This window comes from Nymphaea colorata, chromosome 7 (genome assembly GCF_008831285.2).
Source record: "Nymphaea colorata isolate Beijing-Zhang1983 chromosome 7, ASM883128v2, whole genome shotgun sequence".
NCBI lineage: Eukaryota > Viridiplantae > Streptophyta > Magnoliopsida > Nymphaeales > Nymphaeaceae > Nymphaea > Nymphaea colorata.
In genome coordinates, this window is record NC_045144.1 from 7,795,823 (window position 1) to 7,823,815 (window position 27,993).

The 27,993-nt window shown below is 37.3% G+C and overlaps 2 protein-coding genes across 2 annotated transcripts; one reads left to right on the plus strand and one right to left on the minus strand.

Annotated features, from left to right (window-relative positions):
- Window positions 1-1,017: 1,017 nt before the first annotated feature.
- LOC116257555 (protein NAR1) lies at window positions 1,018-27,962 on the minus strand. Its single transcript, XM_031634418.2, has 11 exons — window positions 27,698-27,962; window positions 26,054-26,136; window positions 24,782-24,938; window positions 8,550-8,724; window positions 7,947-8,073; window positions 6,262-6,442; window positions 5,719-5,768; window positions 5,418-5,589; window positions 3,509-3,635; window positions 3,332-3,423; window positions 1,018-1,412 (listed from the first exon to the last, which is right to left on the minus strand). The coding sequence occupies exons 1-11, from the start codon at window positions 27,809-27,811 to the stop codon at window positions 1,260-1,262; spliced, it is 1,431 nt and encodes a 476-aa protein (XP_031490278.1). The 5' UTR covers window positions 27,812-27,962; the 3' UTR covers window positions 1,018-1,259.
- Window positions 11,410-18,106, plus strand: LOC126410224 (uncharacterized). The gene is made up of 2 exons (XM_050078759.1): window positions 11,410-17,674; window positions 17,968-18,106. Exons 1-2 carry the CDS (start codon window positions 16,645-16,647, stop codon window positions 18,009-18,011), a joined length of 1,074 nt encoding a protein of 357 aa, XP_049934716.1. The 5' UTR covers window positions 11,410-16,644; the 3' UTR covers window positions 18,012-18,106.
- Window positions 27,963-27,993: the final 31 nt, after the last annotated feature.

Genomic DNA, 27,993 nt, shown 5'->3' on the forward strand with positions numbered 1-27,993 from the left:
AGTGACTGCTATGGTCTATTTAACTTGATGAATCTGTAAATATTCGAGTTAGTTCAGGTTCCCGGCTTTCAGAATCACTTCTTTTGTTTTCTTGGAATGGTTACTTCAAATGGATTGCTGTTTGAACGCAAAGAAGAGACCATTTGATAACACTGAAATCAAATTCTTTTTGTTTATATTGTTGTCTTCCAGTTCTTAGGCTTGATGTGCTCCTTTAACCGTCGGCCAAAAGCGTTTATCTAGTCATTACAAAGACGTCCAACTTCTGGTGGTGTGCAAAAGAAAAAAGAAAAACACACATGCACATGCACACACACTCACTCACTCCGTTTGAACAGATACCCATAGGATTACATAATCAGAAACCTGCATCCGACTTGTTCACATTTCAATGAATTGCATTTCACATTTGAATCAGCATCTGGGTAGTGGGTAGTACAATGAAGGCTTGAATTTTGACGACCCCACAACAGCCTTTAATATTCCACCAGCCAAACAACCACCTTTAATTAACAAAGGTCCAATGACAGCTAAACTGAGCGAGACGGTACAGCTCGCGGTACAGTAGTCATTAACCATCCATACGTGATCTAGTTTCTCTTTCCTGTAAATTTTGTCAAAGCACAACCAAGGGTTCAATTTCGGTAGCTCATAACTAAATTCGGGCCTAAAAGAACGTTCAGGCACTACAGGTGATGGCTTGTCCCGGTCGAACTGAATCCAATCTCTGACCAAGTTAGAGGGCAGACCGCACTTTTGAACCTAAACATGGGTTGACCAAACATTAAAACCGACCTTTAACTCGTTTCTGAGTATTGGCATATTCTGAATCCTGTTTCTAAGCTTCTAAAACCAAATCTATTCTGCCCGACAGAGGCAGCAATGTTCAGAACAAATCTTGGACTAATTTTGACATGAACGGCGCAGGAAGATATTTGGTGACATACGAATTCATATTATAGCAGCTAATCTGGAACCAAATCCTAACCCACTATACAAGCCAAGTTTGCCAAACGCTGAGATAACTGAATTTTTTCTTTGGTTATTCAAAGTTCAAACGTATTATATGATAAATAACCGTCTACATTTATTGCATCAAAAAATGCACATTTGTTGGGATGAAAACACATCAAAAAGAATATAGAATACAAAATGTTACATGGTGCATGGTGTCGCCCAGTACACAACCCATAAAGAGTGCAGCCATTTTATTTGAAGGCATAAGCTACGGTTATGGGGACAAAAATACACACACTCAATCACCAATTGCTTAATTGGGCGGTTAAACTTTTGGCCACGGAATGATACTGCGTGTGAACGAACTGTCGTGCCTTCCCCGAACCAGCATGCTCTAGCCATTCCTTGTAAAGGTTTATAACTAGAGGGTTCTCAAATGGATCAGCAACCATTACCTAAGACATGGCAACTCCAAGTTAGCTTTCATCTCATCCAACAGAATATTACTCGAGGGGAATCCAAATATTTCATTTGATGTATGGAATCAAGATAAAATTGCAGACCTGCAATCAAAGCAAATAGAAAGATGTATCCATGCATGTGATGACATGCATTACATTGGCCCCAGTAGTTCCACCACAGATTTTGGCACAATAAAGAAACATGTGTCCCTACCTTGACATTGAAATACATCAAGAAACAGGATAACACTATTCTTGCTTGATATCTCCCAAAATGCCGCAGTTAGAGTTATATGATCATCAACCAAGGGTTATTGGTCCAAAGGCATAAGAGTGAATAAAATGAAACTCGGATGCAAAAAAGAGATGCTAAAGAGAAATTTACACATTAAGGCCTTAGACGGGGAACTTGTATGAGCTGATTCATTAGCCTATCTCTATAAAACAGCCTCAGAAGGCTGTCTCTACTCAGCATGAAAGGCTAGAAGAGCAAAACTCAAGGGCAAGAAACAACATCTACTTTCTTATGCATAGCCAAGAAACTGAAGTTGAAAACAAGTAAATAAAACTCAAGGAATTGCTGTACGTAACATAGCCCTAGAACTGTAAACTATAATTTGTGATCTATTAGATAACTTCAAATGCCTTTGACTAAGTGGGGCCCATATCTCAAAATTTTTGCAGTGCAACTGGGCAGCATAAGATACATCACAAAAGAATATAGAACTTCCGAACACATTAGAATGACAGTAACCTAAATTTGCAGCAAGAGAAAATGTTGAAAAGAGAAGTCAAATCACCAGACTGAGAAGTATCTCCTTGAAAACTTAACTACAATATGAAGTGCTTTTGAAATTGATTATTCAAAGCTTTCATGTAAAGCAACTGAAAATGAATGGAATTCTTTTATATGAACACCTTTAACCTAAGTCACACGGACTCTTCTATTGTACTGCCGCACCCGAGTCGTGTCTAGTTTGGTGCACCAGACATGGGTGCGGCTCCAACTCGCACCCGAGCCCAGTCAATGGGAGTCGGATGCGATCAGCCGCACCAGACTATATTTGTCCATTTCTAACACGCACCCGACTCACGTCGGGTGCGGTCAACCCGCGTCCGGTCTTTCAACTAACAAATATATATTGTCAGAAGTTTCAAAGTTCAACTAACAAATATATATTGTCAGTCGTGTACATATGCAGCCGTGCATATATACTTTGCAACTGATATAGTGATATATTGTCATGTTATAAACTTATAATATATAATATAAGCTTTTTTTATATATGCATTATGCAGCTGACTAGTTGTGGTTAGTGTTGTTCTTTTGAAGTTTTAATTTCACATTTTCAATTTCTGTTTCTGTGATTTTATCAATTTTTTGTGTTTTAAGTTAGACTGTTAGTATGTCATATTACTAAATTACTATATATAATATATTATATATGTTGTTTTGATATTTTCCTATGCAATACAATTATGCAAGTATGTTATATACATAAATAACAAAATTGTAATAATAATATATACATTCTTATTCTGTTATATATATAATAAAATAATAATAATAATAATGAAATACCCTCGCGCACCACCGCACCTAAATTTTTTGGGATGTGTAGCTCCGGCACCAGCACCCGCACTCATGTGACATAGCCTTTAATTCACCAATGTAAAAAGCACCTCCAAGAAAAAACTCTTCAAAATGAAGATGCTTTCAAAATTAATTAGTCAAATGTATTCATGTTCAGGCAGCTCACAACATATGAATTGCATTCATGTTCAGGCAGCTCACAACATATGAATTGCATTCATGTTCAGGCAGCTCACAACATATGAATTGCAAACTCTGGAAGATCTGGATCAGACAACAGGTTACACATGTAACTTGTCTAAATAATACTTGTGCTTACATCTTTTGTATACAAATGCTCCAGCAACTGGATAACCTCTTTTGCAGATTGACCTTTATTTGGTTTGATCTGACCACCGCCATTCAAACAACCTGTATGAACAAACATCAATATATGCATGTTTTTGTGTTCCTGTATGAAACTCGGACACTAGGTAAAGAGAAACTGAAAAAGAACCTGAAGGGCATGCCATGACCTCCACAAAGTGGTATTCACACTTCCCCATCTTGATTTTTCTCACGATATTTTGGAGGTTCCGGAATCCATAACAAAGTGCAAATTTTAGCACTGTCATACCTTCAACCTACAGATTAATGCAGAGATTATTTTTAGAAAGAAAAACAAGGTTAACTTCTGGAAAATTTTTCTTCATCCTAATCAGTACACAGCAACTTCTTCTTAATCTGATATTCTTCTTGCTACTATGAAGTAGTTTTCTTTTGGTTCCTTCCCATAATCCAGGTGTTCTACTCCTTAAACCTGCACGGAACGCTAAGCTAATCCTGAAATCCCAAAACCATGGTCATCAACAATAATCTCCTTGGAGATGAAGGTCCCTATTAGGGCAGTAATTCCACTCCCATATATATCCTTGTTAATAAACTGTATCCTATGGCCATGATTAACTTGTCCACATTTGCAGGTTCCAGAAAGAAAGATGGAAAACTACCAGATTGGACATATGGTTCCTTCATGGAGTAACGTGCACATTAGAAAGAGATGCTCATACATGTGCAAGTATAACGCATGCCGACATGTACACCTAAGAAACAATGGCAATCACTCATGCATAAATATGCTGGTGAATTATGTGGAGCTCTCCTTCAGCTGTCAACCATCTTTACATTTATCAGATTTTCAGTAAAATATAGCCTATGTTTATATTTATTAGCTGAATAATGTGTCTTTCTTTGGTAAATCATAAAGAAAATATAGCGTTGAAAATGTCTACCTATCAAAACAAGATCAGTTTCAAAAAGTTTCCAGAAATATGAACTCATTTTCAATCTCAATCATTAACACATGAAACCAATGTTGTAAAAGGCATATCATAACGCATATTGTCATCCTGACCTATACGCGTACAGTAATGTATCTTAAGTGTATCAAAAACATATTGTAAAAAATTATTTTCAATTCATAAAATACAAGAAAATAAAGAAAATTTCAGAAAAAAGGAAAAATAAAGAAAAATGAGTTCAATATAAAAATTCTTCACACACATAATGAACATGCATGATTCAGTTCATCATTCATAAGCCATAGTATGTTAACGACATATTAATAACATAAAGTTTAAAATTTGTTGCATCACATAAAACAAATAACCCATAATTTTCACTCTCAAATGACAATTGAAATTATGTTTATGATTAAGTAACATCATGATTACAATCAATCAATACGATAATCATCATCTTCGTCTTCGTCCTCATCTTCATTTTCATTTGCTTCAATGTTTGTTTCATTGTTTCATTCTCTCTAGAATGGCAAAAACTTCCCCTCCCACAACTCCTAAGAATGTCGAAAATGAAAGAGGAGAGGAGATTTTAAAAGAAAAAACGACAAAAAGGGTGTCATGCCTCTTTTTGAAAAACAGAGTTATATCATAAGATACGACCCATATTGGTTGTATCTTATGATACAAGGGTCTTATCATAAGACACGGTGGATACAGGCACAATACAAAAACATTTAATGTATCAATGCCATATCATATAGGTTTTCCCAATTTATATGATACATATCGTATGATATGAATAACACTACATGAAACCATTCAAGCTCTTTCTTTTTCCTTTTTTGACATCAGCACTTTGGTTATTTGTAATTTTTTTTTTAATAGCAGTTTGTACAAGGATGACCAGCAAGTTTAGTTTTGCTGGCTAAATGGTGACATCCACCCAGTGATCATAAATCATCCTTGGCATTTCCACCACCATCAACACAAGGATGATCGACTCTAAGATGATAGAATGCAGTATATCACTGGGATAAGTGTACCACGTTAGCCTATAGCAGCATTTAAAAAAAATAACATAAACAGAATTCTTTCATAAGCAGCATTATGAATTTATGTTCTTACCTCTAAGATTGCTTCTTGAAAATCTGAATTTCTTATAGTTTTGAAGCCAATTGGTCCTTCAATAACCTTTCCAAACAACACTTTGGCAGCATAACGGAAGACAGTCTCTGAATATCCACCAGAGCCTCCAGGCACACCATATAAGTGTCCTTCATCATCAACATTAGTTAATCTATCATCAAATCAGTAAAGGAGATTAACAGGATACTTGATGTTCCTTAAAAAAGAAGTGAAGCTTTTCTTTCTTTTTTTTTGCAAGGGGGGGAGGGTTTGTATGCAAAAAGTAAGTAATAAAACTCACAGTCTGTCCAAAGGACCTTCTTCCAACGACTTGAAATCGACAGCCTTTAGCTGTACCAAATCAAAGAAAAGAAACTTATGCCAATACAAAGAATAAAACACAAATGCACATAAGCTTGTCAAGGCCCCAACACGTAGTTCCCCATAAATGCACAGGGACACACTACATATGCACCCATACACAGACATGCAAAAACCACTACCCAACCATGTCCATACACATGTATATAAAGGATATTGTTTTTCATACATTATACCCCTTTCTATAAAGTGCATGTTAGTCAACTAACCAAGAATTATGGTAAGAGCTTCAAATGTAGAAATATGTTTTCTTGACAATGAAATTTTTGTGCACCATATGGTGATTTCTGGATCTCCTGATAGTCCTGATCTCGTCCTACAATTTAAACCATATTCCTGACTAAGCAAACCATGTAGGGACCTCCTACCAGAAAGAGACCAAATAACTTCCACAATTCCCTTCAACCTACTATTTGTCATCCCCCTTTTGAAATTACCTAAGCTTACTATAAGAGCAACCAACCTGTATGAGATCCAGAACTTCTCCAGACGTCAAAACTGAATCTACTTCAGAAACCCTTGGACCTGCAGCCTCCTGACCTGTTTCTCCTTGGCGTTCAACAGAGAACATAAAATCATCTCTTGCAGCTTCTAGTTTTTTATCATAACAGGGCATGACAGCTACGTGGTAAACTTCATCTGGTCTACCGAAAACAATTTCAAAGAGTCAAAATATTCACAAACTGAACATGACCTAAGCAAGAAAGAAAACATCAACTGGAAACCAGAAGGAGCAAGAACCAAACTTCAAGAATCAGATGTTCTTGCATAGACATCTATTCAGGTCATAAAGCAAGCAACAGAAAATAAAAAATAGAGAATCAAGAACCTATTCATGCAAGCAAAAGAACCAGAAGAAATTGCAGGACTATACTAAAATGAAAAATCGAGCTACACGTACACCAATGAAATCTAAATCACAAAAGGTTGAAAGATTCAATGGATTTTCAATACACCAATGAAATCTAAATCACAAAAGGTTGAAAGATTCAATGGATAGAAAGAACAATCAATTTGATTGTATGGAATCCAGAATACTGAATAAGAAATAATTCAAGAGAACAAACTGTCTCCTAGATGAAAGAAATAACTATAAATTCTATGCACATTCAAGAAGTCAAAAAGCTTGCCAGAAATTGAAATTTTAAAATCTGGTAATTAAAGAGGAAAAACATAAAGAATAAACCAAATTAGCATGCCAACATCCTAAAGAATGCTTAATGGCGTTTAACACCAGAAACATGACTATTGAATATGCAGATCACAAGCTGGTGTATTTACCTAAAGAGACTATCAACAGACAATTCATCCTATTCTGAAAGTGAAGCTAACAAGTAAAAAAAAAATTCCTAATATGCTGTCAATCATAACATAATTACTATGTAACAGAATATACAAGGAACATAGGAAGATTCCTCATCATGACTTTCACCTACTACAGTAAATCTGACTTTGCAAACTCTGTTTTCCAGTTGTTCTTATTTAGAGCCATGCATTTAGTAACTTTACAGTCCCTCCTACCACTTTGACTCTCATTCCAAGTCTTCAATATTTCTGAAGCATAAGATGAAACAGGAGAAGACCTAGGGACCACGATTTTAACACCACATACCAGCAAGGTCCAATTATTATGCTAACGAGCGGATGCTTCCTGAAGCCAGAAGTGTTCACATTAAAAAGGCTCAAAATATTCCTTACAGACATGATTCTAACAGGGCTCATCCAGTTCATCTAAAAATATGTTTTCCATCTTAGCCCAGCAAGCCATAAAACATCACTCTTGTGAATATGGGTTATAATATGACAAGCCATTAGGTGTACAGAGCAATCACTGGAAGCCAATAATGAATAACCTAGTCCTGACACTTATAATATATGCAGGATGCTGTTCTCCCTTCAAGTTTCTACTTTCACAGATGAACCACAAAAGCTCTGGGTTTGGTGGCAATTGCTAAGGAATAAATGTGATCCCCTCTTGTGTTCTTTACCACTACAGATGAAGTTCAATATTAATCTTTTCTGCAGAAAATTAATGATATTTGAAGGAGGGAAGCTCCAGATCAAGATATCAAGTAATTTTTTACTTAAACACAAAGAAAGAAAGTCCATAATAACTCTAAAGCGCCAAAATGAAGGTAAGAAACCTACTTGAGTCCCATTTTCCAACAAACATGGTTCTTTATTATGGTTCCCATTGCCTGCTGAGGGCTCTTCACTGTGCTTATATAAGGCAAAATATAAGATCCAAGCGTTTTCTCAGCATAACATATCCAACCTGGAACCAAAAGTGCTTTTCAGCATAGCATGTCAAATAAAATTATAAAAATACAACAATGGTAAAATTAAGCCAACTAAATAACTGTGCTGACTATAAGTATAGACTAAATCAATATGTGAAATCAAACTATTATTCTCGTTTAAAATAAAGAAGACACAGACACATAACAGTTTACTTACAAACAGTCATGTAAATGCATAGCAAACGAAATTTAATTTTTCAATTTTAGATGAGAAAAATTCACACATATGCAAATGCGTCCACATGGTAAAAAAACTTTTTGAGCCTGGTGATATTGACTATTGAGTAGATTGGGAAATTGGTAAGCCAGAAGGATCCATATGTAAGAATCCATATGAATTTCAATCTTAGAAGAGATGTTTAAACTTCAAATCATATTAGAAGAACATGCGTGCTCACAAGACAATTGAATAAATTTGGCAAGACAACAGCAGCACTGCATGTAAATGCACCTGGACACGCTGAAGAAAGCACAGGAAGGACTCCACCATCAACTGCATTCTGATGTTTGTATCTCTCAATAAATTCATGACAACATTCAATGAGTGAGAGGTCCCGACTGCAGCTTGTATCAAATACGGCCTTCACTCCTAAAGACTTCAAAAACTGAGTGAGCTTTCTGAAAACCTGCAAATACATGCCTCCATAAGTAAAATTTTTCACTCGAAAATGCAGATTGATTTTTGCTCACACTAAGACTGCGAATTTCAGTTAGATGGGAAACTAATATTTAGATAAAAATATTAGGAAAATACTAAAGGAAAAAATACAGAAAAAAGTTACTTTATGAAAGCACTTGTCTCATTAAAGGACAATGTAAAAAGCAAGTCATCATGTGTCAAACTATCATGGATAAGGAATATATCTCAACTTTTCTATAACATGAAGTAAAATACCATCTAATCCCGAATTATCAAGGATTAGTTGATATTGATCTTGATAAATTTGGAACATTTGATTCTGTTCTAGATACAAAAAGAATTCTAAATTGTTTCGAGCAAGTTGGAATTACTTCAAGCTACCAAGAAATAGATAACCTAATATTTAGGTTATCAAAGCTAGAAATCATAGGAGATAATCTCCAAAAATATTGGGAGAAAAACTAAGCTATGTGTAAACTTGACATAATCAATCTTGATTTAAGAATAAAAACAACCAATATCAAACTCTCGTTAGAAGAAGAGAAAGATATGGCAGTTCATATAAGAGATCTGCTTAACCTAAAGGTTATCACTTACTACTGATTATTTGGTAATCCAAACTGATGGATCACATCTTGGATGGAGAGAAGTTTTATTTGTTAAGCCCTCAAAATATGACCCTAAATCAAGTGAAGAAATTTGCAGATGTGCGTCTAGTAAATTTTAGGGAAAATGTAATATATCTTCAATAGATATAGAACTTTTAGCAATTTCTTATGCTTTAAAAGCATTTGAATTAGTTGTCTTAAGAATGGCTTTTACAATATGAACTGATTGTGAAGTTATTGTTAAGTTTCATTCACAGTTACATGAAACACACAAAAGATCATCTGCAAGAAGATGGCTCAATTTCAGAAATATTGTAACTCAATATTCTTCCCATTATAGTTTTGAACATATCATAAGGACAATAGTATATTTGACGTCTTATCTAGATTGCTTAATTTGCAGGGAAAAGATGGAAGACATTCTTGAAAAAATCTCGAAGGCAGTTGATATGTTCTTCGAGCACAGGAGGCAAAAACAAAAGTTGTTAACAGATTTCTTTGAAAAGCAATCAAACTTTTCAAAGCAACAAGATATTGTGTTTGATCACCTCCAAAATTTGGAGAAAGAATTAACCTCCCTGGTAAAAATAGGTGTGGTTACAAGGGTTGCAAAACCAAGTTCTCAAATTGGTAAAATTATTGAGGATCAAAAGTTGCCTTTAGACCAGAAAACTGAGAAAGAGAAACTTCAGATCCCTGAAAACTGAGAAGGATAAATGACAGTCATCTGTTTTTACAGCGACTGACCTAGTTTTAAAACCTCAAACTGCGAAGATTCAAAACTCTGCAGGATTTGCAATAGAAAAGATTCCAAAAAATCCTGAACTAGTGGATTTATACGAACGAAATCTTTTTGAATTATATAAACTCCCTGTGGAAGATCCACAAGGAAATTTTTTGACAAATTTTTCAGGAATGTATCCCAAAATCATTTGTCATCAAGGTACTCCACCTGAATTTATTACAAAATAGTTTTGCATCAATCAATAATATTTACTTTATCTCCTTCCTTCGAAGAAATAAAAATATTACCTCCTGAAATTTTGAAGACAGTAAAAGAATTTTCTATCAATAACCCAAAAGTTTCTAACGAGACTGTTATCTCTTTAAAGTTCTTTTCAGCTGGTCCTGAAATTATCCAAAGAGAAAATTGACTTTTTAAAGAAAAATCTAACGTGCACCTAATTCATATTAGGATTGTAGGAAAAAGTTACGAGTTGACTTTTGATACAGCTCAAGAGAAAAAAGCTTATCCCTGTAATAAGGATTTAATGAAACTAATCTATTACAGGAGAGCAATAGGCCTTAAAGTCATTGTTAAGGCTGCAAAAGCCTACATGGAAAACGCTATTTGGTGACATCATGCCTCCAGTAACTGTTGTGCTCTGATTAGTATTGCCAAAAGAAATAATCCTTCTTCTTTAGCAAAACTATATGTATTCCAGAAGAAAATTGATATAAGAAACCATACATGTTCTCAGAAAACTGCCAAGTTTTACTGCAATCTAATGAAGCACGAGAAGCAGACTTTTTATGTCTGCGGCAAGGAGAAAACTAAAGGAGCCAACTACGAAAAGGTTAAAACTTTTCGAATCGGAAGAATGGCACCAAACTCAAGCATCATATCAAGACGTGGTGGCTTTACTATCAAAAGAGGACGCCACTCAAAAATATCTTCAAACTCGATCAGAAGAAAGCACGTCCTCATGAAAACTACGTGGACGGCAACCAGAAAAAGAATAAACTACTTTTTCTAGAAGATAATAATAAGACAAACTGCACTCAGAAAAGCAAAGATTCTGAGAGCAATAATAGAGTCTTGTCTTTATAAAATGACAAAGACTACCAACCGCACCAAGAAAAGGAAAGATTCTTTGTGCAATAATAGAGCTTTATCATTACAACAAGACAAAGTTAAAGATAAGGATGATAATATAGTGGAGGGTCCCACTATAAAGACATTCATTGTATGTGCGACAAATGTACGCACAAAACAAAGTATCCTAATGTGACAAATTAAGAGATAAGGTGGTGAGGGTCTACTTGTAACCCTAAAACATGTAAACAGTAGTTCTTCTCCACCTATAAATAAAGGAGAAGGTAGCAAAGAGAGGACCATCAGTAATCTATCGATCGAGTCATAGAGCGAGTGAGTGAGAAAGAAAGAGAGATAGTCCCTTCGGGCTTATGTATATTCTAGCCATGTCTGCCTAAGGAGTTGTAACCTCCTTCTGTCTAAGGGAAAGATGTTAAAAGTCCAATAAAGATGTGAAATCTTTACGAACAGATCCTTGTTTGTAAGTTCTTCCTTTTCCTTTTCTGTTTACCTTATGCTTTCTATTATTACATTTGCAAGGCCAAGAATTTATCAGGTTCTCTGCCTATTTTGGCCCAGAAGCATCTGTCGCTATTTTCATAGTGAAGAGCTCTCTTGGGAAGACTAGTGGATGTCTCATCCTCTATAAATCTTCCTATTTTCCATTCTAGTCCTGCAAGTTCTTCTGATTGTAGGATTTGGGTTTGATAAATTTAATGCTTTGTGATGCTAACGCATCTACAATACCATCAATATTCAAGTTATATCTAACTTGATCATTGTTACTTAACCTTCTTACTGTGGCAACAGAGACTAGAAGGTTATCTCCTTCTGTCATATCTTCATATCCCCGTGTTTGAATTCCTACACAGAAGTATTTTTGAAAATCTCTAAAACTCATACAAGTATTAGGAACCAAATATATAATTTTAGCTCCCTGGTTGAGATCGATTTCCATTGCCCCCAAATTTGCTTTAGCAGCTTTGTTGAAACGTTTGTCAAGAATCATGACAAAACATTTGGTTCCAGTCTCTTTCCTATGAAGAGGTCTGATTTTTGTGGCGATTAAACCTACATGAATTAGGTTATAACTTATGTTTGGTTACTCGGAACAGATATGACCACCTCTCTATTGTACGCGTATCTACCTTGCAGAGGTCTCCATTTTGAATGCCATACAAGATTTCAAGGTTTAGGATTTGTCTAACACCCCTTTCTTGTTGGTCTTCAGGGATCTTAGCGATTTCCTCTAACTGCATGTTATGAAGGTAGCTAGAAGAGGCACGATCTCTTCGTCTTCTGAATGTTTCGCCTAAAAAGGTTAGACGAGACTGGTTTCCTGAAGAAGGACTTTCCCTCAGGGTTCTAGATCTACCATAGAATGGTAAGGTTCAAGTTTCACTTACGGTATGAGTTGGATAATTACCTTCTTCTGTCTTTAAGGGGTTCAAAGTTAAAAGTTTGAAAGATGTTGGACCCTCACCACCTTATCTCCTAATTTGACACATTAGGATACTTTGTTTTGTGCGTACATTTATCGCACATACAATGGGTGTCTTTATAGTGGGACTCTCCACTATATTATCATCCTTATCCTCAACTTTGTCTTGTTGTAATGATAAGGCTCCATTATTTCACAAAGAAACTTTCATTTTCTTGATGCGGTTGGCAGTCTTTGTCATTTTGTAAAGACGAGGCTCCATTATTGCTCTCAGAATCTTTGCTATTCTGGGTACAATTTGTCTTGTTATTATCTTCTAGAAAACATAGTTTCCTCTTTTTTTGGTTGTCATGCAAGTAGCTTTCATGAAGATGTGTTTTCTTCTGATGAATCTGAAAATATTTTTGAGTGGCGTCCTCTTTTGATAATAAAATCGTCACATCTTGATATGATGTCTGAGTCTGGTGTCATTCTTTTGATTCTCTGCCACAGACATAACAAGTCTGCTTCTCGTGTTTCATGAGATTGCAGTAAAACTTGGCAATTTTCTGAGAACATGTATGGTCTCTTATATCAATTCTTTTCTGGAATGCATGTAGTTTTGCTAAAGAAGAACGATCCTTTTTTTTGGCAATACTGATCAAAGCACAACGGCTACTGGAGGCATGATGCTACCAAATAGCGTTTTCCACGTAGGCTTTTGCAGCCTTAACAATGGCTTTAAGGCCTATTGTTCTCATGTAATGGATTATTTCCATTAAATCCTTATTACAAGGATAAGCCTTTTTCTCTTGAACTCTATCAAAAGTCAGCTCGTAATTTTTTCCTACAATCCCAATATGAATTAGGTGTAGGCTAGATTTTTCTTTAAAAAGTCTATTTTCTCTTTGGATAATTTCAAGATCAGCTGAAAAGAACTTTAAAAAATAAGAGTCTCGTTAGAAACTGCTGAGTTATTGATAGAAAATTCTTTTACCGTCTTCACAATTTCAAGAAATAATAGTTTTATTTTTTTGAATGAAGGAGATAAGTAAATGTTACTGATTGATGCAAAACTGAACTATTTTGCAATAAATTCAGGTGGAGTACCTTGAAGACATGATTCAGGAATAAATTCCTGAAAAATTTGTCAAAAAATTTTCTTGTGGATCTTCCACAGGGAGTTTATATAATTCGAAAAGATTTTTTCCGTATAAATCGACTAGTTCAAGATTTTTTGGAATCGTTTCTATTGCAAATCCTGCGGGGTATTGAATCTTCTCAGTTTTTGAGGTTTTAAAACTATGTCGGCCGCTGTAAAAACAGAGGATTGTCCTTTATCCTTCTCAGTTTTTTGAGTCAGATGCAAGTTGTCTTCAACCACTGAAATTTCAAGGGTTCGAAGTTTCTCTTTCCCGATTTTCTGGTCTGAAGGCAACTTTTGATCCTCAATGATTTTACCCATTTAAGACTTGGTTTTGCAACCCTTGTAACCACACCTGCTTTTACCAGGGAGGTTAATTCTTTCTCCAAATTTTGGAGGTGATCAAACACAATATCCTGTTGCTTTAAAAAGTTTGATTGTTTTTCAAAGAACTCTGTTAACAACTTTTGTTGTTGCCTCCTGTGCTCGAAGAACATATCAACTGCCTTCGAGATTTTTTCAAGAATGTCTTCCATCTTTTCCCTGCAAATTAAGCAATCTATAAGATGTCAGATATACTATTGTCCTTACATTTGATATGTTCAAAAGTGCACTGTAAGAATATTGAGTTACAATATCCCTGAAATTGAGTTATCTTCTTGCAGATGATCTTTTGTGTGTTTCATATAACTGCGAATGAAACTTAACAATATCTTCACAATCAGTTCGTATTGTAAAATCTTTCTTAACATAAATAATTCAAATGCTTTTAAAGCATAAGAAATTGCTCTATTTAAGATATATTACCTTTTTCTTTAAATTTACCAGACGCACATCTGCAAATTTCTTCACTTGATTTAGGGTCATATTTTGAGGGCTTAGCAAGCAAAGCTTCTCCCCGTCCAAAATGTGATCCATCGGTTTGGATTATCAAATAATCAGTATTAAGTGGTAACCTTTAACCGCAGATCTCTTATATGAACTGCCATATTTTTCTCTTCTTCTAACGAGAGTTTGATATTGGCTGTTTTTATTCTTAAATCAGGATTGATTCTGTCAAGTTTACACATAACTTGGTTTTTCACCCAATATTTTTGGGGATTATCTCCTATGATTTCTAGCTTTGATAACCTAGATATTAGGTCATCTATTTCTTGGTAGCTTGAATTAATTCCAACTTGCTCGACACAATTTAGAATTCCTTTTGTATCTAGAACATAATCAAATGTTCCAACTTCCAAATCTATCAACATCAACATCAACTAATCATTGATAATTCGGGATTAGAAGGTATTTTCGTTCATGTTCTAGAAAAGTTGAGATATATTCCTTATCCATGATAATTTGACACATCATGGCTTGCTTTCTATTTTTCTTGATTTTTAAATATTTTTTAAAATTAAAAAATTAATTTTACGATACGCTAGCTACATTTGCGATACGTTACGATATAGCGCATAGGTCGGCCAGACCAATACGCGATACGCTACGCCTTTTATAACATTGATAGAAACTATTGAATAGATGGATTCTGAGTCACTAACATATTCATCTCCGCTAATGAGTTCTTCATTAGTGATATTTAATAATATCGCTTCTTTAGAATACAAGTTCATTAGTTTAGGGCAATGGCTTCCTAAATGGTCATTGTTTTTACAAACAATGCAACTTAATTTATTTTTATAATTTCTTTTCTTATCATACTTACGGACGTGCTTGTCCTTATTTAAGTATGGTGCTTTGCTTTCTGATTTTCTCAAAAAATATCTTTTATTAGGCATTCTGGGTTTAGATTTTGAAACGATCCTTTTACCCCTTCTTTTAGTAGGGTTTCTTTTCACAGGATTATATCCATAAGTCTGAGTTGTGTAAATGTTTTTGCAAAAAGAATGATCTCCTTTTACCTGTTTTTCGATTTTTATTTTTGTACATTTCTTTTCCAGAAATCTATAAACGTATCTTATCCTGAATCCAATATTTTGCATAAAGGGATGTGCATTCATATCTTTGAGATAGATGGGCCAGTTGTTTACCATCTCCTTTCCCAATGCTCCAGGTAATTTCCTAAAGAGTGTCTCCTATATTACTATCATACGCATTTCCAGATAAGAAGGTGTAATAATAGTAATCATTTAAAAATTGTTTAATATGACTCCAACTTGTTGAGTTGTTCCAACATGTTAAGGGCTTCATATTGAAGCTCTATCGTTCCCATGTTAGGGCTAGCACCTGTCAGAATAATTTGTATTCTAAATACAAAATTATAAGTGTTAGAATATATTGTATTGGGAACCGGGTCCATATCTGGACCCAGTCGTGTGGGGCACGGATACCGAGGTGGGCTCGGTACCCTAGGCGGCACCTCTTTCTCTCCCTCCTATATATTCTTCACTTACATGTAATTGTTGAGATAAGTGAATATTATTTTCTCTCTCCTAGGGTTGCGGTTTGCCCCTAGGTCAGAGCTTCCCCGTGGTTTTTCACCTCTTTCTGAGGTTTTCCACGTATATTGTGTGTTCTTTCTCTGCTCTCTCCTTGTGGTTCGTGTTTCTACATGGTATCAGAGCCACCGCGTGTGAGATCGTTGGTGTGCAAGTAGTGATTTTTCCGCCGTTCTCGTGCCGCCTCCGTTGCCGTTTCCAGAACCGACGCCGCCCATCGTTCCCAGCGCCGTCGTCGTTTTTCCGCCGTCCAGGAACGCCGCTGCCGTCGTTCCCAGCGCCGTCGCCGTCGCTTCTCCCAGCGCCGCCGTCGCCTGGGTTATCTCCGCTGCTCTGCCGCCGTTGCTGTTCCCAGCGTCGCCGTCCATTGCTCCCAGCACTGCTCTGCCGCCGTTGCTGTTCCCAGCGCTGCCCTGCGCCGCCGCCGGGTGTCTTGTTTCCGCCGGCCGCCGGTTGTGACCTTCTTTGGGGATTGCGATGGCTGACACCGCGATGCCCAAGCTTGATGATGCCCTCGACACGGGCAGCAATACCAAGGGTGAGAACTTGCCTGTTCATGTCACCTCCATTCGGCTGAACAAGGATAACTATCTCTCGTGGTTTGCTGCCCTAGAAATCGGGATTACTAGTCGTGGTCGCCTGCACTATATCACTGGGGAGAAGCCTGCACCTTCTAAAACTGATTCGCAATGGCCGACCTGGGCGTTGGAGGATAGTCAGGTTAAAGTATGGATTATTAGTTCGGTTTCCGCAGATATTCAGCCCTTGATCTTGCGTAAATCGACGGCGTATGATATGTGGACTGTTCTTGCACGTATGTATGGTCGTAAGAAGCGTGTTTTACGTGCCTATCAAATCAAACGTAGCATATATGCTCTTAAACAGGATGACTTATCTGTTGCCTCCTTCTATGCCGCCCTGAAGACCAAATGGGAGGAACTTGACTATCATGTGAATGATGACTGGAAATGTGGTGTAGATCATGCCCTGTATTGGGAAAAGGAATGGATGGACCGCACCTTTATCTTCCTTGGAGGCCTGCGTGATGAGTTTGAAACCATTCGAAGCCAGATTCTTAACTGTGATGAGATTCCTGGCATCGAAGAGGTGTATGCCCGTATTGAGTCTGAGGAGCAACGGCGCCAGATTATGCATATTGACTCCCATCAGGGGAGTTCTCCAGCAGCCTTTGTGAGCCATACTTCAGGGACGGGGCAGCGTCCTACTCGACGATGCAGCCATTGCAACAAAGTGGGTCATTCTGATGATTTTTGTTGGGATCTTCATCCTGAGAAGCGTCTCGTCCGAGGTCGTCCTCCTCCTCATCGCCGTGCTTCTTCTGTGCCAGAGCCTAGCCCGGGGTCGTCCAATGTTGCCAAATCCAAGCTCTCCTCATATCAACTCAGAGAGTTGCAAGCCTACATTAGTCGGTTGTCTACCCAGGATGATGCTTCTACTTCTGAGGGGGCTAAGTTAGCCCAGGCTCTGGTTGCTACTAGTGATCAAGGTAATTCTTCTCTCGGTGATTGGATTGTTGACAGTGGGGCTACTCATCATATGACAGGGGACCCTACGATGTTTCAAGAGTACAAGTTGACCTCTGGGCAGCAGCGTGTGTCTATGGCTGATGGTTCTTCTATCTCTGTGGCTGGAAAAGGGAGTTTATCACTACTGAACAAATATTGTCTTCATAATGCCCTGCATGTTCCCAATATTCCCGTCAATTTGTTATCTGTCAGCAGTATTACTAAAGAGCTAAACTGTAATCTAATTTTCTCTGCTGATCGTTGTTTCCTGCAGGACTTGGGGACGGGGCAGAAGATTGGGATTGGTTCGGCTATTGATGGGCTCTACAGACTGCCCGTTCGAGTTGCTTCTGCTTTGATTTCAGCCACCAGTGGACAGTTGCCTGGCGTGGAGGCCAGATCCGTCATTATGCGTTGGCACGAGAGACTTGGTCATCTTCCATTCCAGTTGCTTAGAAAGTTGTTTCCTAGGATGTTTCATTCTGTGTCTTTGGACACCTTCGCCTGTGAAGTGTGTCAGTTGTCTAAGCATGTTAGGGCCTCGTACCCTATTTCGTTCAATAAAGCCAACCGTCCTTTTGCTTTGGTTCACTCTGATGTTTGGGGTCCTTCGGGAGTACCCACTTGTCGTGGCTTTCACTATTTTATGACTCTTATTGATGACTACTCCCGGTGTACGTTCGTGTATCTGTTGAAAGAACGTAGTGAAGTTCCCGACATTGTCAAAAACTTTGTGGCATTTGTCGAAACTCAATTCCAGACCACTGTTCAGGCCTTCCGTACTGACAATGCCCGAGAGTATGTCTCTCAATCCCTTGATGACTTATTGCGAAGCAAGGGTATTATTCATGAAACATCCTGTGGCTACACCCCTCCTCAGAATGGCGTGGCTGAAAGAAAAAACCGTCATTTGTTAAATGTTACCCGGGCAATTATGTTTCAACGTCATGTCCCTAAGAGGTACTGGGGGGACGCACTTCTCACTAGTGCTCACCTTATCAACCGTATGCCTACTCGTGTGTTGGATGGTCATTCTCCTTATTATGTGTTGTGGCCCACTCAGAATCCCTGGCCTTTAACCCCTCGAGTGTTTGGGTGTGTTTGTTTTGTCCATGATCATCGTCCCACTCTCAAGAAACTTGATCCTCGATCCATCAAAGCAGTCTTCTTGGGATATTCCTCCACCCAGAAGGGATACAGGTGTGTTGACCCTAGCACTTCCAGAGTATATGTCTCCAGGGATGTGACCTTTCATGAACATGAGGCATACTTTCCTGCGAATCCTCTTCAGGGGGAGTGTCTAGGTGACGGAAGGGAAGAGTATTCTTCGCATCAGTTGATTCAGTTCATGGATTTCTTGGATTATACGGTGAGTTCTCCAAGTGTGGAAGACGTTGTCAGTGAGGACAGAGACAGTCAGATGGAGGGGGACCCTGTGGAAGAACAGTCTCGAGATCACCTATTTGGTCAGGTTTACAGCAGGAAGAAGAAGGATGTGATGGAAGATGTTGATGTTACCAATCCCAATCTTCCCAATCTTGTGACCTCCCCGGATGATCCAAGTCCAATGAATGAAGAACTTCCCATAGCTCTGCGCAAGGGCACCAGGTCATGTACTTCTCATCCTATTCAGAGATTTGTTTCATATGCAAAACTCAGTAAAGACTACAAGTGCTTTGTTACCTCTTTATCTATGGCTGTTATTCCCAGGTCAGTGGAAGATGCAAGGAAGGATCCTAAATGGCTACAGGCCATGACAGAAGAGATGGACGCCCTGGAAAAGAACAATACGTGGGAGGTTGTTGATATCCCCAAGGGAACTCACTTAGTTGGCTCCAAGTGGGTGTTTAATGTGAAGTACAAACCTGATGGCACTGTAGAACGCTATAAAGCTCGTCTTGTTGCTAAAGGGTTTAGCCAGAAATATGGGATTGACTATCTTGAGACGTTTGCTCCCGTGGCGAAACTGAAGACCGTAAGGGTCATCTTAGCTCTTGCAGTGCAAAAGAAGTGGAGCATGGACCAACTTGATGTAAAGAGCACCTTCTTGAATGGTCACCTTGAGGAAGAAGTCTATATGAGCATGCCGCCTGGGTATGCTCGGAACGGGAAGTGTTGCTATCTCAAGAAAGCTTTGTATGGTCTCAAGCAATCCCCTAGAGCTTGGTTTGAAAGGCTAAGGGTTGTAATGAAGACTAATGGGTATAAACAGGGAAATGGTGATCACACCCTCTTCATCAAGCAGAGAAATGGTCTGGTGAGCCTTTTACTTGTATATGTTGATGATATGATTGTCACAGGTGACGACGAGGGGGAGAAAAGGAAGATGAAAGAAACGTTAGCTGCAGAATTCGATCTCAAAGATCTGGGTAAACTAAGGTATTTCTTGGGGATTGAGATCGCGCGATCTGAGACTGGGCTTGTTATGAGCCAAAGAAAATACACGTTGGATCTTCTAAAAGAGACAGGTAAACTGGGATGCAGGCCCTTTCTTACCCCAATGGAGTCTGGCACAAGGATAAGTATCAAATCTGGGACTATCTTGGATGAGGAAGAAAAAGGGAGGTATCAGCGTCTGGTTGGTAAACTTATTTATCTCACTCTTACTCGCCCAGATATTACGTATGCTGTGGGTGTGTTAAGTCAGTTTATGCATGCCCCTACTGATTGTCATTGGAAAAGTGTTGAAAAAGTATTGGGATACTTAAAGAATGACCCAGGGAAAGGACTACTCTACACTCGACAAGATCAACTAAGCATTGAAGGGTACTCTGACGCCGACTGGGCAGGATGCACAGATACTAGGAGGTCTACCACAGGATACTGCATATTTCTTGGAGGTAACCTTGTGGTATGGAGAAGTAAACGTCAAGAAGTTTGTTCCAGGTCCAGTGCTGAGGCTGAATACAGGGCGGTTGCTATGGGGGTTACAGAGATGTTATGGCTCAAAATTCTTTTAGCAGATATTGGGGTTAAAATGGAAGAGAAGATGAGGATGTATTGTGACAACAAGTCTGCGATTAACTTGGCAAACAATCCGGTCATGCACGACAGGACCAAACATGTGGAGATCGATCGTCACTTCATACGGGAACGCATAGATTCAAAGGAGTTGATTCTGCCCTATATGAAGTCTGAAGATCAAGTTGCGGATGTCTTAACTAAGTCTTTATGTACATCTCAATTTGAGAAAAATGTTAGCAAGCTTGGCATGTTTGACATGTATGCCAAGCTTGAGGGGGAGTGTTAGAATATATTGTATTGGGAACCGGGTCCATATCTGGACCCGGTCCTATGGGGCACGGATACCGAGGTGGGCTCGGTACCCTAGGCGGCACCTCTTTCTCTCCCTCCTATATATTCTTCACTTACATGTAATTGTTGAGTTAAGTGAATATTATTTTCTCTCTCCTAGGGTTGCGGTTTGCCCCTAGGTCAGAGCTTCCCCGTGGTTTTTCACCTCTTTCTGAGGTTTTCCACGTATATTGTGTGTTCTTTCTCTGCTCTCTCCTTGTGGTTCGTGTTTCTACAATAAAGATTAATTCCTAATTAATTCCTAAGGATAATACAAACGTATCTTATCCTGAATACAATATTTTGCATAAAGGGATGTGCATTCATATCTTTGAGATAGATGGGCCAGTTGTTTACTATCTCCTTTCCTAATGCTCCAGGTAATTTCCTAAAGAGTGTCTCCTATATTACTATCATACGCATTTCCAGATACGAAGGTGTAATAATAATAATCATTTAAAAATTGTTTAATATGACTCCAACTTGTTAAGTTGAGTTGTTCCAACATGTTAAGGGCTTCATATTGAAGCTCTATCGTTCCCATGTTAGGGCTAGCACCTGTCAGAATAATTTGTATTCTAAATACAAATTTATAAGGATTAATTCCTAATTAATTCCTAAGGATAAATCCTTTTCATATTCTACTGGATGGTTACGTTTGTAAGCTTCCCAAGTCGCTCTAGCAAATTCACCTGAATATGTTTCCAAGTAGGCGATCATTTCTCTAGAATCTGTATGGCCTAGATTTGCTTTGAGGTAATCTTTTACTAATATTGCACCCCATTGGTCAATAACCTGAGCCAAAACTGTGGATCATGGGCCGCCAAGTTCAAAACTCTTCCTTGATCAATAAGCTCTTATGATCAGTAATTTCTAAAGGGAATCTTTTCCCTTTAAGTTTATATTTTTCTACCCCTTCTCCTATATCCGTATAGGGTATTCTGGAAGGATAACCAGCAGGTGGTACTCTTGAAATTACTTCGGATTCATTTTCTCCTTCCATAATTAGATCTATATAATTTTTTAATGTTGTTTCCCGTTAAGGAATCCCCTGCTATAGATTCTACATCTATAGTATCTAATTCTTCTATATCTGACATGATTTTAAGTCTTATTCTTATATTTTGATCTTCGTCAGTATAGATTTCTTGGTCTTCTTGGATCTGACCAAGAGATTTTAGGTGGTCTTTAAGTTCTATGACTTGAAGAATATATTTTAAGTTTCCCTCCTAATTCCTTATGACAGAATTTTATCAGGATTTGCTTGTTGACAAATCTCTATTTATCTTAGTTTTCCCTTTATCAAGGGTTGTTTTAGTTTTTACAGATTTTTGCTCTGTAGGTTTCCTATTCATTACTAAGCATTTATTACTTATTATAGTTTTTCTAGGCACGCCAGAATCTATCTTAATTTTATCAAATCATTTAATAAGATCCTCAAGTTCCAGGCTAGATTTAGGCTTTTCTAGTTCTTCTAGAATCCTATTGTATTTTGTCTCAAGATCTTCTTCTCTTTTAAGGACATAACATAATAACCCAATTATCAAGTTGAATAATTTGGGATATTCTTTGTCAGATGCTCCTGAGCCAGAATAGGCAGAGAACCCTTCTGCGACATTAAAACCATCAGTTTTAATTTTCATAGCAATAGGTTTAATTATTGCTTCATCTTCCATTAGCTTAGAATTAATTTTTCTAAGTTGGTTATCATGTTTTCAATTTTTTCAAGTTTAATGTTTATTTCATTAAACCTGTGATTCATATTGTTTTCTACAAACTCTAATCTTTCCTGAAGATTAAGAGTCTGACATATAGGAAACTTATTTAATGATTTTATTAAATCATTAACTTGGGATTTTTGATCATCCAAGTTTCCAGTCAAGTCTTTTAATAATTTGTTCTTATTTTGTAAAGAACTTGCTATAGTATCAAATATTCTTGTATCTGATTTATCATTTTCTTTTAGGTTTTTACCTAAAGAGATAATTACAACGATTATTGTATTTAGATGAGATTCATTATTATGAAACTCATGTTGAAAAGTGTTTCCAAAATAACACTTATGGGTAATGCTACATCGGTCATGTGGTAGGCTAAGGTCCAAATAGTCAAACTTATTCATTATTTTATACCTTAGATGAGGTTACCAAATCTTGGTGCCTTTTACCAATTTCTCTATTATAAATCCAAGTTGTTATTCGGATTTTATTAGGTTTAGTAAAACTATAATTTTCTTTACTTACTAAATCATACAAATATATTTTGTATGTTCTAGATTCTTGATATGATCCGTATAGATCAAATCCCGAATGAGCCAAATCCTTTTGTTTGTCGGACTATGGCATTAAATTTTTCTACTTCTTTAATTTTGGGAGTAGTTATTTTATGCAGGATTAGCTGAGCAATCCTATCCCTTTTTCTAATAAAGAAGTCTATCAGAATGGTTAAAGAGTAGATTTTTTACTTCACCTCTGTAATATGCATCAATTACTCCGGCTCCTACTAGGATTGAGTAATTAAGTGCAAGCCACTTCTAGATACAATCTAGCCATATGTTTCTTTTGGGACAGCAATGACTAGACCTGTACTAACAGGGGTTTTTCCTCTAGCAGGGACAACTATGTTGTGGCTACTTTCTAAGTCGTAACCTGCTGCTCTGTTTGTCAGCCTAGTTGGTAGAGAATCAATTGGATCAAGTCGTTGGATCCTTAAGTAGTTATGCTTTTTTCTTTTTATTGAAAAAGAAGTATATTTTTTCAAAGAAAGTTTCCATAAGTTCAATACTCAAATGAAAGATTAACTATTTAATCAAGGTATTTAAGTATAGAAACCTAAAACCAGGCTCTCATACCAAAACGAGGGGGCCGGGTCACAAATTCCGTGTCAGGATTTTGTGCCATTGGTGCATTGCATTTTCAGTCAGACACCATGATAAATGAAGTTGATCTCCAAGCAAGGAGGTTTTATTCTCTTTGAGATCTAATTTCATTTTAATCATGGTGTCTGACCGAAAATGCGATGCTTGTTGCCATATTCAGTAATTATAGGTTCTTTTTCCTTCTCCTATCACCTATGTTGTGGCTACTTTTGATCCTCAACGATATTGACAGGAATCAATATCAACAAGCATCATTAATGTCTCAAGAGAAAGAGAAAAAGTAGGGGCTGAACATTGGAGAGACCTCAAAAAACTAACAACATAAATAAGAACGATTACAGTATCAACCATTACATTTGCAGCATGATTCAGTGGAAGATGTTAAAACAGCTAACTTGGTGTCCCTCCCAATCCTCCCCAATCACAACCATCCTTACACCTCTTCCAAACTACCAAGCATTTTCATTTCATGAGGCACTAATCACAATGATCCCAGTCTTCCACTTTGAAGTTATCCTCAGGTGGAACATGGATTGTGACTAAAGAACTTTCCTCCATTTTGAATAGAACAGGAAATAGGTACTTGTTCAAACGACAGAAGACAATCCCAATTCCCAACAAGCCAATCACACGGGACTTCATAAATGCAAAATATATGAAATATCATCAATGTATCAAAAAATGTCCCCGGAAGAAATGAAGATGTTAAATATAAGAAGGCAGCTAAAAAAAAAAATTAGGGGGGGGGGGGACAGAAAACTGCATCAGAAAGAAAATGGAACATTAAAAAAAAAAAAAACTCCAACCAACTGACTATATTGATGAAAAACCCAGTAAAGTACCTAAATCTCAGGCAAAAGAAATTGTCTACAAACTAATTCAACTTGTGTAAGATCTCATCAATCAAATTTCATACCTGAAGAGGAGAGAGTTGAAAATGGTTTGCTAAGGATGCTCTTGATTGAGGTGACACAGATACTATAACAGACTTTTTCTTTGATTCTAAATGAGAAAGAAACTCTTCCAAGCTCTGCTGCTGAAGCATCACAGTCTCAGCTGATGTTATACAACCACTGTAAGATCAAAAAGCAGTCAGACAACACAAATATCCAAGTAGTTAATGACATGCTGATCTAGAAACCTAACAGCATTGATCATACCCAACTTCAAGCAGACCCAGTTTAGATTATTCATCACATCCATTTTGGTGCATGTACTTGAGCATAAGCATGTGTGAGCTTGCTCAGTGTGCCCACATTCTCTCTCTCTCTCTCTCTCTCTCTCTCTCTCTCTCTTTCTTTCCATGAGAATTACACATTTAAGATTGTAACAAGCAAGCTGTATGAAATATAGTGTATCCTGATGCGTATGATACCTGTGTTATGTAACATAACTATGAAGAGAAACAATATGGTACACCCTAGAACTAATTTCGAGGGTGTAATTGTACTGTGCTGGTGTAACTAAGGATATCCTCATACACCATGGTATGACACAGGATGTAACTTAAGTTACACCTTGAGCACATAAAAAGGTGTGTTCTTTTTTGGACATAAATTTATATAAGTTTCTAAAGGTTGAATATTAAATACACAGAAACGCATTCTTACACATTTATAAGGCTGATTTCATGCAATGAAATAAAGCAGTTCGTGGTTTTCCATATAACAGCCTATCTTTTGTCCTCCAAAATAAAGACTGTCAAGCTTAATGGATGTTAAGCTGTTTCAAGGCAGAGTCGGTCACAAATAATAAAAGCTTAGTTATACTGACCCCATTTAAGTACTTGGGAATAGTTTAAGTGGTCAATTTTGATTATTACCATGAAAGTGTGCATGTTCTACATAGCACATACTTGTTATCTTCTTATGTTTATAAATTCATCTTTTTTCATGAACAGAATACGTTTCCTATTTTTTCCAATTATTTTATTTTTATATGTTTTTAATTTTCTATGAATTTTAATATTAAACATTAAATTCACAATTTTTTAATATTATGCTGCGTATATAACTTTGGAACGAAATGATATGGGTTACTTTGTACTTTTTACAACATCAGTAACAAGCAGCAATCCAGCTAGTCTTGCACAGCTTGAACAAAGTAATCAGCCTGACGCTCAGGAAATACCTCCCAAAAATTGATGAAGAGAAACTAAACGTGGAAAAACCAAAGGACTTAGAACAACCTGCAAGCTAAGCAATCATGTAGTGTGATTTTGACAGGTTCACTTTGAGACTGACTTTTCTGAGATAGCAACTTTTGTTGGCCCTGCAAAATGAACAGATCCACCAGACAAATAAAATTAGCTCAACTCAACTATATTTAGATATCATGTTTAAGTGCCATACTTTAGCATGAAAATGGCACCAATATCATGCAACAAAGACAAGTTTGACATTTCATAAATCGTGTTGATTATGAACGTTTGCCTACTGATGGTAAAAGCTAAACTGATTGCATAGAATTTATCTATTCATCTTGATTACTGCCTAGTAATCTTCCACTATCTGTGTCCGAGGCATGGTGACAATAAAATAATTCTGGATCGATGTAAAATGTAATGGCATTATAGCAACTTGAAACCTCATTCTCTCATTTTCATGTTAAGGGTTAACCTTCCATTAAGCTCCATTGCAAGTATGTTAATATGTCTGTGTCTAGTGCCTAGTGCCTACATATATATAATCTCTAGATCATTCCACAACAAATATGAGGACCAGTGCCCACCCGGTGTTTTTAAGTTTTTCTGTTAATAACCACATAGAGGGATGTCCAAAATTGAAAAAATTAAGAAAAAAAATGATGAATTGTATAAGTGTGGATCAAATTTATCATCTGAAAAACCCAAACCCTTAAAACCCTATTGAAATCCATACTAGCAAATCATGATATTTATATTTTTGAACATATATATAAAGGGTGTGGGTCCAACTGAGACTGGTTTTATCAATCCTTTTCTTCCTTCCTCTTCCCGTTTCTTTTTTTCCTTGTTACGACCATATTCTCCATCACCAGATTGGCGAATCCTTGACAGGGAAAGAGACTTGAAAAGCCAGTCACATTTTGGGACTGTGTTACTCATTTATCATATATGCATAGCAGAGAGGCCTGCATGCGCATTTACTGTCGCGCGTTGCGTATCAATCTCTCTGACATCAATAAACCATAAAAGTTCTACAGCATCGCTGGCAGTATACCGAACAAAGACATGAGCTAATTTTATCTGCAATACAGAAGAAAAAGAGTTCTATTGGTAAGAGAAAGTGTTATTGACTTATTGTCTAAATTTAGACTTGAAGATCACCAGTCCTCCTTCAATAAGAAAGATCGTGAGTTCAATATCTCCATAGTGGAGAGCACAAATGCAAGAAACTCCTAGAATTTCAAACTTCCCGTACGAAATCAAAAAATGATTCGGACGTCATCATCACATTCGCGAACTATCCTATTGATATATTTAATTCAACAATTAAGGGCCGCTAATGTGAGATCCTGCGATTGTGATACTACTTCGGTTTCACTAAATATTTTACATAAGCCACTAAAAAGGAAAATCCTAGAGACCAGCTGTCATCTCTCTTCATGAATGGACTACTAATTAAAAACCCATCTCATTTACTGATGCAGCAAACGGCTCGGACTAATTTGATCTCTATCTATCATAAAGGCCAGAAATCCTGTAATCATTAAAATCAATGCAGATTTCCGTAATTTCCAACATCCCCATAACATCAGTCCCATGTCCTTTATGAAAAATACAAACTTAAACGACTATAGCAGAGGGGAAACGACCGTAACAAATGAGGAAAAAGAAGTGTACGATTCTCACCTCTTCTCTGGAAGAAGCTTTCTTTCCCTTGAAGGGAATGATACACGCCTGCGAAGGAGCGATGAAGTCGTTCAAATCCGCTAGTCTCAAAGCCGGTGAGAATTTCTCAGACATCTCGGGCTCCTCTGAAGCGCGACTCGAGAGAGAGACAAAGAGGACGAACAGAGTTAGGGTTCCGAGAGCCGAAAAGACGGCGTCGAGGGAGAAGTCGACAGAGAAATGGAAGAACAGAACAAGACATGAAGACGCCAGAGAAATCGCCCATTTATACCCAGACGCAAGGACTTCCCGATTTC

Bases quoted from the DNA above. Each gene is read 5' to 3' on its own strand.
- LOC116257555 (XM_031634418.2), bottom strand. From the start codon at position 27,811: ATGTCTGAGAAATTCTCACCGGCTTTGAGACTAGCGGATTTGAACGAC. The intron at 5,590-5,718 runs GTGAGTTTTATT...ATTTGATGATAG, and splicing joins GAAGGTCCTTTGGACAGACT to ATTAACTAATGTTGATGATG. The intron at 1,413-3,331 runs GTAAGCACAAGT...GCCATGTCTTAG, and splicing joins AGCATTTGTATACAAAAGAT to GTAATGGTTGCTGATCCATT.
- LOC126410224 (XM_050078759.1), top strand. From the start codon at position 16,645: ATGGCTGACACCGCGATGCCCAAGCTTGATGATGCCCTCGACACGGGC. The intron at 17,675-17,967 runs GTAATTCTTCTC...TGTTTCCTGCAG, and splicing joins GGTTGCTACTAGTGATCAAG to GACTTGGGGACGGGGCAGAA.